The 16,749-nt window shown below is 41.8% G+C and overlaps 1 protein-coding gene across 7 annotated transcripts in view; it reads left to right on the top strand.

Moving 5' to 3' along the window:
• The window catches only part of CELF2 (CUGBP, Elav-like family member 2), a 468,556-nt gene that overhangs the window by 395,396 nt on the left and 56,411 nt on the right, over positions 1 to 16,749 (top strand). For 6 of the 7 annotated variants that reach the window (XM_006873170.1, XM_006873173.1, XM_006873174.1 and 3 more), the window contains one exon: positions 15,458 to 15,592. In XM_006873170.1, the coding sequence (XP_006873232.1) occupies positions 15,458 to 15,592 (135 nt within the window). The remainder of the gene's footprint in view (positions 1 to 15,457; positions 15,593 to 16,749) is intronic. The other variant, XM_006873175.1, reaches the window with a different exon arrangement.

Here is a 16,749-nt window from a genome sequence, read left to right as displayed (position 1 = left end):
AAGATTGCAGGCCTGTCTGTGGTACCATTTTGCAATCCCTTGATAACCAGAGACAATTAACAGAATGCCTTTTTTTTTTTTTTTTTTAACATTCGTACCCCAGTTGACAGAATTGTGCATCAGAAGCTTTTATGTGAAAGTGTAATCTTTGTTCTTGAGAAAATCAAAGTGTGACTGTATTTAAAAGCCAGCTCATTGAAGGATTTCTTTTTATAATGAGCTGTGCCAGTAGTAACTGAGGTGCAATGATTAGTGGAAGGTCATTCCTACTGTGTGACCTTCCACGCTGATCGCCTAACTTAACATGGTGCCAAGGAAGGCAGTGTGGGCAATAAATCAGAACACAGGTGCCTATTAACCTGCCAGAAGGAACAGTTAGAAAGCTTTCTCCTTGTTTGATTCCAAAAAAAGGTGGGGGAGAGAGGGCAAGAAGAACAGATTTTTGGCATATTAGAATGAAACACAGTTTGTTTTAATCAAGGACATCCTGAATCAATGAAATGAAACCTGAACAGAATAAAAGCCAGATCTGTTTCTCTATCACTATGAAAACTACCCATCCCATTTTCTTTCTGTCTTTCTTTTCACAAATATATATCCTTGATTTTTTTTTTTCCCCCTTGTGTCACTTTGAATGAATCTTGGAAACCTTTCAGTGAGCACACAAGGTTTCTCCCTATAGGTGTTCCATGATCGTCAGCCCATCCCTTCATTGTGGCTTAGGAGCTAATGAGAACTTGTTGTCTGACAGTATATGTTGGCCTATAATTGAAAAAATACTGCTGAATTATTCTTTGGGCTTGAAATATGCTGATACTGCCTGTTTGTTCTGTTTTAATATTGCTTTGGGGCTCTTGAGAAATATATATATATCTTAACATGGTCAATAGTTAAATCATTCATCAGTACCTGTACAAATACAATTTGGGAAGCTGGCCTTTGAGGTAATAATCACATTAAGTGGTTAATTTCTTTTTCATTCTGTTTAGGGAACTAAAGAGAGATAAATACTTGGGGGAGATTTCCATGTCTTAAAGAGAAAAACCTCCAGAATGCAAGCTCTAACATGAATGCTAAGATTGTTCAGGGCTTTTTCCGATGGAAAATGAGTTTTTCCTCTAATAACATGGACCCAGCCAGATCCAAAATTAGGGGCTTTCCTTAGAGGAAGCCTCCGGCTCTCCCACTCCCACAGTTGAATTATGCAAAGCAGGTCATTGGGTCCTGAGGCTACTGCCAAGAGTGTCTTCCCGGGTGGACCGAGTGCCCTGCCATTTTTCATTAGGATGTGTGCTGCTCTGCCTCACCAACTATAGGTCAGGATGTTAGCATTTACATACATGCTCTGCACGCTCATTTAAAAACCAACAGAATCTGGGAATCTCCTTAAAAGGTACCGTGGAGCAGATGGCTGATTTAAAGGCATTCTGTAAGTGCTCTGGGCTTCCCAAAATATTCCTTTCTCAAAGCTTCAACCTGTTAAATTCAGCATGCTAAGTGTGCACAGGCTGTGGAATCGAATGCTGAAAAGTCATCATGTTGAGTATTTAGAGTATGAGCATGTACAGATGTCAGGGCTCTGTCTGCTTGGCAGGGATGGGCTGCAGAGAATGCCCTTCATTCGCTTGAATCATCAGGCCTCATCTTCCTTAGTGTTTAAAGCACATGGTTTGGAGTGTTTATTTTCCAGTGAAGAAAAATGATCTCCTATTCTTTAGTCTGCTCTCAACAGTAGGGTTAACTGTTTTTCCTTTGCTAGTACTGTAGAGTAGACATGGTAGATTGGGAATAGAGGTTGCTTTCTCCAGACAGAGTGAGTTCCCAGTTCCCACAAATGCCGAACAGTTGCCCCTCTTGGGCCTTTCCCTAAAGCCTTCACTTCTTTATCTCCTTCAGGGAAACACTAAGGAGCAGTTCTGCTCTGGCCTATAGGGTTGCTATAGTGTCAGTGTTCACCTCTCTGCTTCCTTACTCACTGATGCCCCATATTGTACTCTGAGCTCTGAGGGCAAGGCCTGCCAGCCACAGATTCAGTGCTTACAGGACTGTCTGCCACAAAGAGATGCTCCACACTAATTTTGAATGGATGAGTGAAGAATAAATTTATAAATCAGCAGAAACAAACATATTTTAGAAGTATTCCCATTGGAGCTTAAGTTAAATGCCCAGTTTTTATTTTAAGAAATTTGACTTTAACCTTGCTTATACACCAAGGAGCTCTGGTAGCATAGTGGTTACGAATTGGGCTGTGAACCTTAAGGTCAGCAGTTCGAAACTACCAGCTGCTCCGTGGGAGAATGATGAGGCTTTCTGCTCCTGTAAAGATTTACAGCCTCAGAAACCCTGTACAGGGTCGCTAGGGGTCGGAACCGACTCAGCGGCACTTAACAACAATAACAACAACAACATACACCAATAAAACGTACAAACGAACGTCATTATCTTCATGAGTGAATTATTGAGAATTTGGAGATAGACAGGCTTTTTTAAAAAGCATGTTACAGAGCACATGGTATATATTCATATACAGAATCAATATGATATCAGAGCTAAAGGAGTCCAAGAGGTCATACAGTCCAAACCCCACTTTGTTGGGTGAGGGATATGGTGATGAAGTGAGAGTGGGCAGGTACACAACTCAAGTGCAGTTTTTTGGTATTACAGTGGCGTAGAATAAACTCCAAATATAAAATTCAACTAGTCCAGCTTGCATCAGTAGCACCAAAGAGAGTAAAATACTATTTCAGAAACCAATAATATTTTGTTGTGAGCAGTTCTCCAAACATAATGGTCTATCCTTTAGGAGAGTAAGCTTTTATAACCAAAGTCAAAAATGCTTCATTTATATGAGGTAAATGTTTTCTGTTTGAGGAGAAAAGCCAAAAACAGAAACAGAATTTTTAGATAACACAGTACTAAGTTGTTGCATCAATAAAAGCAAAGGAGACATTATTTTTTCCCCAAGAAATCTTACCTTTTCTTACAAGCTAAAATTAACTTCAAGCATATTGTATGATTTTATAAGAGAGGAACTTTTATTAAATATGGGATTTAAAAGCAGAAAATGGATTAGGATCAAATTTTTATAAGCTGAGTGCTTTTATGTATACTTTTTGTGTCTCCTTGAAATTGATTGATTTTATTTCTCCTTGCAAAGCTTCTAATAAATGTGCCTATTTCTCACTCAGCTGTGGTATGTAGTCAGTGAATTTCTGAAATCTCAGGAACTTGGGATCTGAGTTTGGACTAAGAGTCTAGATTTTTCTTGAAAGATTTTTGGTCCTTCACTTTTGTTTTTTTCTGTTCTTTTTAACAATTTTATTGTGTCACAAAAGTAGTGTATTTGAGTTTTGTTTCCAACCAAGCTCTTTGAAATAATGAGATTCACTATCACCACATGCCAAAGACAACTGCTACTTCAATTGACTGCATTGGAAAAATGAAGTAAATTGGACCGCAGCACCCATGAGTATGGCACAATACAAATTAGGATACGGAACTCCCAAGGACCACAATTATTTTATGAAACAAATAGACTGTTAGTACCCCATTTTACAGGTGGGGGAAATGAAGCTGAGAGAGGCTAGTAACTTTCCCAAAGTTGCCAAACTCTAGTTAGTGACAGATTCAGATTTCTAATTCAAGACAGCCTGATGCAAAATCTGATCTCTCTATTGCACCCACCCTTGAATAACTCTGCTCTGTCTCTCAGGATACTCAGATTTATCTGCAGTGACATGTGTACTCAAACCAAATACTCAACTGTACGTAAATGCAGAGCTGTTGCTGCGTGCCATCTGACTCATACAGACCTTGCATAGGGCTTCTGAGACTGCAAATCTTTATGAGAGAAGAAAGCCTCATCTTTCTCCTAAAGAACGACTAGTGGATTTGAACTGTTGATCTTGCAGTCAGCAGTCCACTGCACTGCCATGGCTCCTTTATATAATGTAGAGAGAGCCCCAAGAAATGCTAATAAAGAAGCAATTCGAAGAAAGAGACAGGAAAATAGCCTTTATTCTGGAAAACATTTCAGATTTAGTAGGAGCTGGTTGTATTTGTTAGGGCAGTTGTATTACTAGGCTGAGGCATTATTATTAAATTAACAATAGAAGTGATGAAGTTATGGTCGAAGAGAAGTATCTGTTGATGAAGAGGGGGAAGCCTGCTTCATTTAAACTGTGACATTCAGTGAAGATCGAAAGTAATTCCCTTCCAGAATATTTTATGTAAGTTTTCAAAATAACAGTAAAACTATCATATACGAATATTTGGCTAAAACAACAAAATAGCTGTTATCATCTTGAAGAGTATCTTCAGCTGTCTGTCACAAGTGGAGAAGCCTTCTGCAAAACCCATGCGTAGACGAGCTGAACATCTTGCATTGGAGATACTTCCAGTTGTGAAGTGTGCATCTTAGACCCACGAAGATCCCCTATTCTACCCGAAGCTGAATCTCCAACAGAACCATACTACAGACACTTCCTGCGAATGTGCTAATAGGCCTTATGAGAATGTTCCATAACTACCCATCTGTCACTTTTTAACAGACCTGATTGGCAAGCACTTGTAACAACTGACATCTGTTCTCGCTTATTGATATGCAGATTTATGGTAATTGCCACGAACAATAAGATACAAAATTACCTAAGGTGAACATTAAATTAAATTTTCATGCCCTTCTCCTTATAAATAATTTTTTTTAAATCTTAAGTTTCAAGTAGGCATATTGCACATCTGTTTTAGACATCATTTCATTGTTTTGAGAAGGATTTTTTTTCCCTAAGTAAGGAATGAAAAGTTGAATCCTTGTATTCCCAACTCTGTTTTCCCCCTTCCTGACATGGGCACATTGTTAAATTTCCTAAAACCTATTTATATGTTTCACATGTGTAGTCACCCAGGTGATTGCACCTAGTGTGAAGGGTGCTCATCTGAGCAGAGTGCTTCTTGAAGTTCGTGTAGTTGCTCTCAGAAAAGAGCTACTGGCCAAGCCAGAGCCAGCCTCCCACCCAGGGAAGGGGGGAGGTACTCCCTCTCAATCTGGTGCCCTTTCTGAATTCTTGTGTGGGAATAGCTGAGAGCGAGAAAGTATGACTGAGTGGGTGGAGAATGAGGAGGGACCTATGAAAGGAGTTGAGAGAGAGGGAAAGGACAAGGTGCACACCCCACAGGGAAAGGAAAAAAGAACCAGAAATATGTATTCAAAATGAGCACAAGCGGAAACCCACCAATTGACTGCCTATGGAATGAGCCACCAGTATTGACTCTGGCACAGTGCATAATCACAGAGTTAAATAAAGGACAGGACTAAGTCACAGTCAGAAGTCATGAATGAAGAGAATGGTGCTGACGAAAAGATCTGGTACAGCCAGGGCAGTAGAGAGTGAAGCGCTATGTATGGTCTTGTCTTCTGAAAGCATCCCCAACTGTGTTCCTTACTTAGAGGCAAATGCTTTTTCCTGAAGCAGGTTGTCCCCTCCCCTTCCCTAAATGAGAGGGGATAGTTCTGTGTATGAGGTCCACATGACAACTGGAAGGTTCTCTTACTACTGGAGCATGTGTGGTAGGGAGATCCAGAACATGCGTGCTGTTGCCCATGAATGGTTTCCCAAGCTCTTTTCACATAATCCAGGGTGACTATCACTGTAATGCAAGGGATGGCATGAGACATCAGTAGCATTTAGAAGACCATTGCTGGAATGTCCTCCTGACCACAGTGAGGATTTCTTAGGGGAGGAATGGACTTAATAATAATCCTGGAATCTCTGGGCCAAAACTACTGATCTGCATGGCTTGATAGAACAACACTTTGCTCAGGAGAGTCAAATACCCTCATTGCCCACAGCCTTGTGTCCAGCTGAAGCGAGTCCTCTCGTTAGGGAAGGAGGAGTTTCTTTGAAATCTCCATCTGCCAGCTCTCTTGTGCTGCTTCGGTTTGGTCTCTGCCTGGGCTCTGTCTCAATTTCAACTACCAGGTAGGATGTCCAGGACCCAGGAATTCAGTTAAGACTGGAAATTTTCTGGCTTGTTGGGTTGTGTATGTGCCTTTGTTCTGAATGGGCATAGGAGCCACTTTCTTTTTCTCGTTGCCATCATTCCTCAGCTCTCATTTCTGCTGTTGATTCCTCTCACATCACGCTTATCTCTGCCCCAACCCTGGGCCTCTCATTCACTGGTTTTCTACCAGGATTTGTACTTCTTCAAGGTCATTTAGGAGGCTTGGTGTGGCACTGTAGTTTAAGCACTGGGCAGCTAACCACAAGGTCAGTGGTTCAAATCCAATAGCTACTCCTCAGTATCCCTATGCAAGGTCACTATGAGTCTGAACTGATTTGATGGCATTTAAACGACAATGAAATGATTTAGATAGATCAGAGATTCAGAAATTGTTCATATATGCCACACACACACTTCTTCGTAACATTGCAGGGAGTTCACAGAACCCCTGGAACCCGTTAGTAGACCTCTTGTTAAGATGCCCTGAGTCAGGGTGATTAATGTATAGGGGCAACACAGCCCTGCAGTATGCTCAAATGTTCAGGTGTTTGGGGCCACAGCCCATTTGTCATGATCTGGAAAAGCTGGGCTTTGTGTTGGATACAAAAGTTAATTTGTTAAGAAAGTAAATAATTGATTAAATTATGTAGAGAGAACGTTAAAGTAAAAGAATTGATTAAATTATGTAGAGAAAAAGATGTAGTGAATAGTTATTGCATGGCTATTGGTTAACCCGGTTTTAAACTACTAATGAAGACAAGATCACAAATTCAGTTCTGATCCAAGCACCCCAAACTGATCATAAAACCATGTCTCTCAGACCCAGTGTTTCTACTAAGCAGGACTTATGTTAGATCATGCTGCACCCTCCAGCTTGTATCCGTCTGTATTCTTTCTGTTGAAGGTTAACAAGGCCACTGTACGCAAGTGTAGTGATCCTACTAACCTTCAACAGAATACAGACGGATAAAAGCTGTAGGGTCCAACATGCAAGTGGGAGTCCTGGTGTGGCGTTTGGGTTAATGCGCTGGGCTACGAAGTAGGTTTGAACCAAAAGGTCAGTGGTTCACGATCACCAGCAGTTCCTTGGGCTCCCTATACGGGGTCACTATGGGTCGAAACCTACTCAACAGCACTTAACAACAGTGACAACATATGGAAGTGTGAGGAGGGAAAGCATGTTTTCTTTTAATGCCCCAGCTGTATTTCCTTCCTTTGTTTTTATGGGTTTGGTTTTTTTCCCTTTCTAAGTAGTGTACTTCCCTAATAGTATTGTTCACCGTGTAGACCTCTCTGTCGTCTGTGCTGCGGGAAGGGAGGGATGAGTTGAGTTCCAGACCTGAAGGGTGACTAAGGGCAGTAGTCTCAGGGTTTCTCCAGACTCCATCAGACCACTAAGCCTGGCCTTTTTTCCTTTTTTTTTAGTTTCCCAATAATTTTGAGTCATGTCCCATCTAGTTCTTCTGGTCTCAGTGGGGTGGAGACAAGCGTTTATATGGTACATTCCTTCTCGGCACTAAGTGTTTCCTTGCATCTTTAATTTTCTTCAGTCTTGTTTGCTCCTTCGGTGGCCGTGCACACACTTTTAAGACCCCTGTCGGAACTCACAAAAGTAGAATGTAGAACATTTTCTTTGTGAATTATGTTATACCAATTGACCTAGTCCTTGGAGTCTTGGCATGGTGCTATAGTATAAGCAGTGGACTGCTAACAGCAAGGTGGTTCAAACCCACCAACCCTTCTTCAGAAACTCTATACAGGGTCACTATGAGTCAGAACCAATTCAATGGGAGCTCTGGTAGCGTATTGGTTACGAATTGGGCTGAGTACCACAAGGTCAGCAGTTCAAAACTACCAGCTGTTCTGCAGGAGAAAGATGAGACTTTCTGCTCCCATAAATATTTACAGCCTCGGAAACCCTGTACAGGGCCGCTATGAGTCGGAACCGACTCCACGGCACATAACAACAACTGACCTCGTTCACATTTTGTTTTGAGAGCCTGTGTTTTGCCACCTATTGGCTCCTCTTGGAGTCCTGGTGTGGTGCTGTAGGATAAGCACTGGACTGCTAACTGAAAGGTAGGCATTTCAAATCCACCAGCTGCTCCTTGAAGACCCTATACAAGGTTGCTGTCTGAGTCAGAACTAACTCCACAGCACTGAACACCATCATCTTTCTCTCAGTCCTTCCTCTACATCCACAGACTTCTCCAAGGTACAAATTAAAGGATGACCAACACCTGAAGAGGAGGAGGAATCGCTCCAGCTGGGCACCAAGAGGATCAAGGGAACCCTTGTGGGAAAGTCACATGGGCAGGGAGAGATCAGGCAAACTGGGAAAGAAAGTGGGACTCTTCTCACATTTACGCAAACCTTTTCATGCAGGAGTGTTCCTTTTTAAACTCATCATACCTCAGTTTCTTCTTTATGTAACATGCACAATAATAATTGTACCTTGTTGTTGTTGCTGTTAAGTGCCATAGAGTCAGTCCCGACCCATAGCGACCCTGTATAGGGTTTCCAAGGAGCGGGTGCTGAGCTTGAACTGCCAACTTTGCAGATCAAACTAACTTTGCAGTCCAGTGCATTAACCCACAGCACCACACCATCATATGAATTTCTTTTCTTTTGAGTATCATATAAGGAACCACTTGTAAAGCATGTCTGGCACATTATTCTAATTTCCATTATCATTATTACTTGAAGTAATTAATATTATCATAATTAATATGCTAGCTAATGAAATTTATTCTGTTAGTTTAATCTGCACTAGCCATTTTTCTTTGACCTTTGTATAGAAGTACTGACTCATTTAATCTCATAACCGTAAGAGGTAGTTCTGTTTTAAATCCTTTTGATCCCAACTGATAAACCTGAGGCACAAACAGTTAAGCAGTTTTCCCAGGTGATATCGATGGTGGTAGATGAGATGGAGGTAGGACTCAGTGGTAGAATTGTCACCTTCCACAGAGGAGTCCCCAGTTTGATTTCCCCAGCCGTCACCTGTCTGTCAGTGGAGGCTTGTGTGTTGCTATGGAAGCTGAACAAGTTTCAGCAGAGCTTCCAAGCTTAGGATCTTCTAGAATAAGATGGACTAAGGAGAAAGATTTGGTGTGATCTACTTCCAAAACCCAGTCAGTGAAAACCCTGTGGATCATAGTGGTCCTGTCCCCAGCTGCTCATGGGATGATGGAAGACCATTGTGCCTGGAGTCCTGTGAGTGAGGGCCGATTGAGTGGCAGCTAATAACAAAAACAGTGTGAGAGGGGAGCCTGCCCTGTGTTTAACCAGCTTGTGCAGTCGATGCTGATATTGGCATCACTTTTGTCACCAAGCACAGTGTTGTGCATTCTAAGCCCTAGGAAATCAAGTATAAGGTGAAGAAAAAGATGCCCCTACCAGCGTTTGCATTGAGTAAAGCAAAAATGGTGGGGGATCAGAGCAGGGGATGGGAGACCCTAACCCCAAAAAGTTGGCAAGGAAGCTGTCTCATACAGTTTCTGGGTGTACTAAGCCCAGATCTCTTAGGATGAGGGGCAGACAGGCTGAGAAAGCCTCAGAGGGATAGGACACAAGGAACACGAAAGAAATAGGACTGAAGGGGCAGGCAGTAATGTTCCATTTTGAAGTCCCTTGCTTCTCCATTCTGCTACGCTAGCTGGTTGGTTGGGCGGATGGTGCATCTAACTTTTTCCCAAGTCCCTCAGATGCTGTAGATCACAGTGGTCTCTCCTTTCCACTCCTCATCTCTGCTTCCTTTTGGCCTGTATCTTTCTCCTCTTTCAGTGTGGCTTTTGAATAACATGCTCTTGAATAACATGTCCCAAGAGCTTGTCTGCCTCATTCCTTCTGCCTCGCCTTTCCAGGTGGAAGCCAGAAAAGGTTGAATAGGTTGTCAAAGACTCAGGTTGGCAAAGTATGGGCAGGGGAAATTTAAAAGGGGATTCACAGAGGGACACACAAGCCTTCATCCTTGGATTCTAAAGGGATAGGATATGGTGGTACAAAGAGCCTCATTGTTGTGCGCTTGGCTCCAGAACTTTTCTCTTTTAATGAATGTTGGAGAGTGAGAGAAGGAATTAACATGTGGTGCTGTGGGTTAATATGCCAGACTGCAAAGTCGTTTGAACCAGAAGGCCAGCGTTTCAAGCTCACCAGTCACTCCTTAGAAACCCTACACAGGGTCGCTATGGGTTGGAACCGACTCTACGGCACTTAACAAGAACAATAAAGTATTTGTAAAATGGATTATTTACTGTTTGAAGGAAAATAATCAATATTTGATGCTGCTGCAAATGCTAAAGCATTAGCACAAAATGGGAAAACTAATAATGTAGTTGATTTTTATAGCAAGTTTCATACTCTTTGTTACCTTATTCCTCCAACAAAGACTTACTTATTGCCTACCATATATACACAGCACTGTTGTGTTTGTGTGTGTTTAAATACACTTGAAGATGAATAATACTTAAGTTTTGTCCTCAAGGAACTTAATACAGGCAACCCTTAGATTAAACACACCTGAATTACAGACAATTCATACTTGTCCCTTATGCAGGGCTTCCAACCAATTCGAGATAAAGCAAAACAGGAACTGACCTGAATTTTTAAAATTTGGACACTTTTTCATGGTAACCAGAACAAGAAAAATAATGGGTGGAAGCCCATTCAGGGCATGAGAGTGGATTCTTGACAGGACCACACATGGTCAAAGCAGGGCGGTCTGCCACCATCTTTGAGTTTCACTGGCCATGACTAAGCCAAGAAGAACCAGTTCAGAGTCCTCCTTGGAAGGAATTGAACAGGCCCTGATATGGCAACAAATTCTTCATCACAATCACATGTAGCTTTTAAATCATGGAAAAGTCTTTGAGCTTTTTTCTTGTAAAATAAGGCTAAGTAAGAACTGTGTGTACCTGTTCCAACTTCCCTACAAACTGTTGAAACACAGATCGAAATCGATCTCATTTGTACAATAAGAACTGCCTATTTCTATTTTTAAAAAGTAAGAAATGCTTATAAATTATGTTTCTAGTGTAGGATGCATTAAGTAGGATATACTGAGAGCCACAAAAAGTTTTGAACAAAAAGGTAAGGGAGTTTGTAGAAAACACACTGAAAATGCCCGTGTTAAATGCAAACTAGCAGTCTTCCTCAGATAAAAGCTATGCGGTATAGAGAGAACACTGGTCCAGGAATCAAGAGATTCCACTGTGCCAACAGGCGGGAGGTCTTGTCCAAGCACTGGATTGCCTCTGACCTCATGATTATCTGTACGTTGCCTTCTAGCTCAGGAAACCCGTGGTCCTAACCCTGTGACTCCGGTCTGGGGAGGGTCAAAGGAGGTTTCCTGGAGGAGGAGACTGTGACCTGAGCCTAGAATTATGGGTCTGTTTATTGCTGGTGTGTCTTACATGCATATTATTTGTTTTAATTATAGTATTGAACTCTCTTCTTATATACCCAGTCTTTGTTGTAGTTTGGTCATCTGGTTTACATCATTAAAACATTGGTGGTGGCGGTGGTATGCCATGGAGTTGGTTCCGACTCATAGCGACCCTTCACAGGGTTTCTGAGGCTGTAAATCTTCATGGGAGCAGAAAGCCTCATCTTTCTCCCATGGAACAGCTGGTAGTTTCAAACTGCTGACCTTGTGGTTTGCAGCCTAATACGTAACCGCTATGCTACCAGAGCTCCTTAGAAGCAACATTATTCACAAGAGGGCCAAGAGGGGACAGATGGATCTTGAAACCTGGGCTTTCACCACACTGAAGGGTGCAATGCATTCAAGTTGCTTACAGAAAGTAGAAGACACTGACTGAGTCCAGGTGGGTCTGCGCTAATTCCAGGCAGCTCCCATGTTGCTTCCATCTCCATTTTTCTTTAAAGTTTTACTGAAAAAATATGACGAATGCTTTCTCAACTCCTACACATCTTCATAAATACAACCCTGTTTGACTCTTGATCCGAGAGAATAAGAGAGAGTTTTGTTCCCAGTTGCAACTGCTTGATAAAGCAGGGTTGTCGGAAATCTGCGCTTTTTGCTTGCATCCTCATGAAATCAGTGGGCTTTGAGAAACAGGTGTTTGGATTTCACCAGAAGCTACCAGGTCTGGATGTCTCCTGGAAGAAGACAGTGCATCATTTTGAACAAAATGAGAACCCATTTTGCCACAGAGTCATCAGCCTCTCTTGTCTGTGTAGAATTGTGCCCTGATTGAGGAGGCTAGAGCAGAGGACCCAAGGTCAGTGTTTTTCTCGGAGCTGTGCTCTGGTGAAGGGTTCCACGCCAGTAGCTGGGAGTCTCATCTGTTACTAGAGTGTTCTCTCATCCCACCACTCACTCCCAACATATGTGAAAGCAGTTATCAGGCCACCCAGAGCAGATAAATTTACTCGGCGGACATTTATGAAGTATTGAATTTGAGTAGAAGGAGAAATTAAGCTGATTACTTAAACCAAATACCTTTGTCTATACAGTTCCTCGATATAAGAAAAAACTGCTCTTTCTGGCTTCTCAAATGTTTACTCATTGCTCTGGCTGTAAAGTAAATCAGGGAAAAAATGTTCTGAACATTCAGAAAATCTTTGAAAGTGCACCCAGCGTAGACACAAGGCCGAGTCTGAACCCGGGCACAACCAGCCTCCCTGAGACGGATCATTGCTCCAAATCTCTGCTTATCCCACCCTCATGTGCTTGCAAAGTTTTGTTTCACTTTGTTATATTTTTCCCTTAGTTTTCACCAGTCTGGGATTCATTGTAGTTCAAAGTTGTTGTTGTTAAGTGTGGTCGAGTCAGTTCCTACTCATAGTGACCCTGTATAGGGTTTCCAAGGAGCAGCTGGTGAGTTTGAACCACCAACCTTGCAGTTCAAACAGCTTTGCAGTCCGGCACATTAATCCATGGCACCACACCAGGACTCCGTCCCTGTTAAAAATACAAATACCTCTAAGAAGATCAAGGCACTGTCATTTTTTCTGTATTCTTTTATTCATTCAATATGATTTGAGTTCCTACCATTACCATGAAACTGGATTCTGTAAAGAAGAACATGACATCAGGATTGAAGAAAGCCTCATTAGCAACCTCTGATGTGCAGATGACACAACCTTACTTGCTGAAAGTGAAGAGGACTTAAAATATTTACCAATGAAGATCAAATACCACAGCCTTCGGTAATGGATTGAATTGAATTAATGTAAAGAAAACAAAAATCCTTACAACTAGATTAATAAACAGCATCTTGATAAATTGAGAAAAGATTAAAGTTATCAAGGACTTTATTTTGCTTGGATCCACAATTAACACTCAATGGAAGCAGCAGTCAAGAAATCAATCAACGTATTGCATTAGGCAAATCTGCACAAGACCTGTTTAAAGTGTTCAAGCCCAAAGATATCAGTTTGAGGACTAAAATGTGCCTCATTCAAGCCATGAGAGTTTCAGTAACCTCATATGCATGTGAAAGTCAGACAGTGAATAAGGAAGGCCATAGAAGAATGCTTGCATTTGAGTTATGGTGTTGGAGAAGAATAATGAAAGAGCAAACAAATCTGTTTTGGAAGAAGTACAATCAGAATGCTCCTCAAGCCAGGATGGTGAGTCTTCATCTCTCAGACCTCAGAAGTACTAACAGGAGGGACCAGTCCCTGGAGAAGGACATCATGCTTGGTAACGTGGAAGGTCGTAGGAAAAGAGGAAGACCCCCCCAATGAGTTGGATTTGCACAGTGGCAGCAGCAGTGGGCTCAAGTGTACCAATTGTGAGGATGATACAAGTCCACACAGTGTTTGATTCTGTTGTGTAAAGGGTCACTCTGAGTCAGAAGTCACCCAGTGGCACCTAGCAACAACAACAACCCATTCCCCATTGCCACTGAGTGAATTTCCAACTCATAGTGATCATATGTTGTTGCTGTTATGTGCCGTCGATTCGATTACGACCCATAGCAACCCTGTACAAGGTTTCCGAGGCTGTAAATCTTTACGGGAGCTGAAAGCCTCATCTTTCTCCCGTGGAACAGCTGGTAGTTTCGAACTGCTGACCTTGAGGTTCACAGCCCAATTCGTAACCACTACGTTACCAGAGCTCCTTGTGATCCTATAAGACAGGAGAATCACCCTGGAGGATTTCCAAGATTGTAAACTTTGCAGAAGACTGCCACATCTTTCTCCCACGGAGTAGCGAATGGGTTTGAACCACTGACCTTTAAGTTAGCAGCAGAGCACTTAACTGCTGTGCCACCAGTGATCCTCCTTTGAGTTTCTACTATGGACATATTATAGAGTTCACATTCAAAATAAATCGGGAGAGAGAAGTGCAGTGCAAATAGTAATAACGCTAATAAACCCCATTGCTCATCAATTCTAATTGATAGTGACCCTATACCCGTTAACCCACCGTCATTAAGTGAATTCCAACTCATAGTAACTCTGTAGGACAAAGAAGAATGGCCCCATACTGTTTCTGGGGCAGTAAATCTTTACTGGAGTGTAGACTACCTCATCGTTTTCCCTTGGAGCAGCTGGTGGGTTTAAACTACCGATCTTTCAAAGGTTATCAGTCCAATGTTTAACCCACTAAGTAATCATAGTCCCAGGTGACCTTATGCTGTTAAGTGCTTTTGAGTCAATGCCAATTCATAGTAGCCCCATATAGGATTTCCAAGGAGTGGCTGGTGGGTTTGATCTGCCGACCTTGTGGTTAGCAGTTCAGTGCTGATCGTACAGCGCCACACCGGGAGCTAACATTAATTGGGTATTTGACATTGTACCACACACTGCTAAGTAGTTTACGTTCAACGTTTCATTTAACTGAGGTAATCTTCAGTGACTATTGTCAATCAAGGAATGGTGAGGTTGCGTAATTTGCCTAAACTCTCAGAGCTCGTAAAGTGACAGGGTCAGGATTAGAACCCATTGATGTAATCTCCTGTATATGAGTTTATACATGCAGCTGTTGAGTTTAGGAGATTCAGACTGAACTCCTTTCTCCAGCTACCAAGCCAGATCTCACCATTTTTTCTACTGTAGCTGGCCAGCCCACGAATGAGCCCCTGTTATGACCAGTCAACAAAGAGAAAGCTCTTCATTGTTTTTCTGCTAATCTGTATGGCCCAGAGAGGAGGCAGTTGGTTCGAAAGCCCCACTGTGAGGTGACTTTCTTGAGAAGCATGGGATGGAATTCAGGTGTCTTTTGTTGCTACTGGGGTCTCTAGAAATAGAAGATGATAGCATAAAGAATTTAGCAACACCCACATCACAGGGATAGAAGCCCATTCCAGGTGGATTTACTTACCGGATCACCAAGGCCACTTCCACCAATATGATATTACAGGGATTTTGCATGGCTCGTCTGCTCCTCTTATCTGCCCCGATGATTTTTATATGCTTTCTCTTGTTTGGAAAATGGGAAAGTTGGCCATATTGCTAAAATTACATTTTCTCCCCTCCACAGGCATGAATGCTTTACAGTTACAGAATCTGGCAACGTTGGCTGCTGCTGCAGCGGCGGCCCAGACCTCAGCCACCACCACCAATGCAAATCCTCTCTCTACAACAAGCAGTGCCCTGGGAGCCCTCACGAGTCCCGGTAAGAAGTGTTGCTCTTCCCTTCCAGATGATGCAGGAAGAGCAGTCTGTAGATCTGGACCAAGGTACCTGTGTCCAGGACATAATCATTGGGCATCTGGGTTCTTTTATTCCCTCATTCATTTGAAGCAAAGTTCAAATAAGTGTGTTTTGTCTTCCAAGGAAAAAATGAAAATGTTTTCAGTAAGCGAATCTATGAATGCTGGCAAAAAGTGAATACTAGTGATTCATTTTGTGAAAAACACTGTTTATATCACTCGTTCGATTCTTGCTTTTTAAAGTCTTGAACATTATGAAGAGCCACAAGTATTCTGTTCTTTTTCACAATTTAAGAATTCTATTAAATCTCAAAACCTCTAATTATTCTAGTGTGATATTTCACACCAGCTCCATCCTTCACATTTGATTTTTCATCCATGGTCTTCCAAAAGAAACATTTTTGTTCTTTTATGGTCAAGTTCTGGACTATATAATTTTACATCTCTTTCTTCCCTTTAAAATCTTGTTGCCTTATTCAAAAGCAGATGCTTTTTTTTAAAAATTTTTTATTTTCATACAAGGCAGATATAATATGGTTGCTTAGAGACCCATGACTTGTTTTTTAAAAAAACAAAACACAGTGGAATGTTTCACTGGCTTCTCTTCCTTTTTGAAATTTCTAGACCTTGATCAATGATCTCACCTCTTTCCCTGTTATATGAAGGAGTTAGTTTGGACAATCTCCAAGCTTCCTTCTAACTTTGAAAATCCCACGACCGTCTATCAGCTGTGCCCAAAAAATTACTTAAGTATTGAAACAATGTTAGTGTAGTAATGCAGGGCTTTCATTCAAGTAAGCATAAAGTAAAAGATACAGCATGCTACAGATCCACTTTTATAAGGCTTTTGATTTCAGGAAGCAGTGAAGAAGGTTCTCTGAACCTTTGGTACTCTCAAAAGCAGTAGCTCTTGGTTTGTTTATAAAAACATTGTGTATCTAATACATTTCACCCTGAGAGGAGTTTTGAAAGAGAAACCTAAGAGATGTTTAAGAGAGGCTGGCAGATTTGTTTTTAACGTGCTGGTAGCGTAGTGGTTACGAATCGGGCTGCGAACCTTAAGGTCAGCGGTTCGAAACTACCAGCCGCTCCGCGGGAGAAAGATGAGGCTTTCTACTCC

The sequence above is a fragment of the Chrysochloris asiatica genome, unplaced genomic scaffold, assembly GCF_000296735.1.
Source record: "Chrysochloris asiatica unplaced genomic scaffold, ChrAsi1.0 scaffold00226, whole genome shotgun sequence".
In the NCBI taxonomy this organism is placed as follows: Eukaryota; Metazoa; Chordata; class Mammalia; order Afrosoricida; family Chrysochloridae; genus Chrysochloris; species Chrysochloris asiatica.
This window is presented reverse-complemented; position numbering and strand designations above follow the sequence as displayed.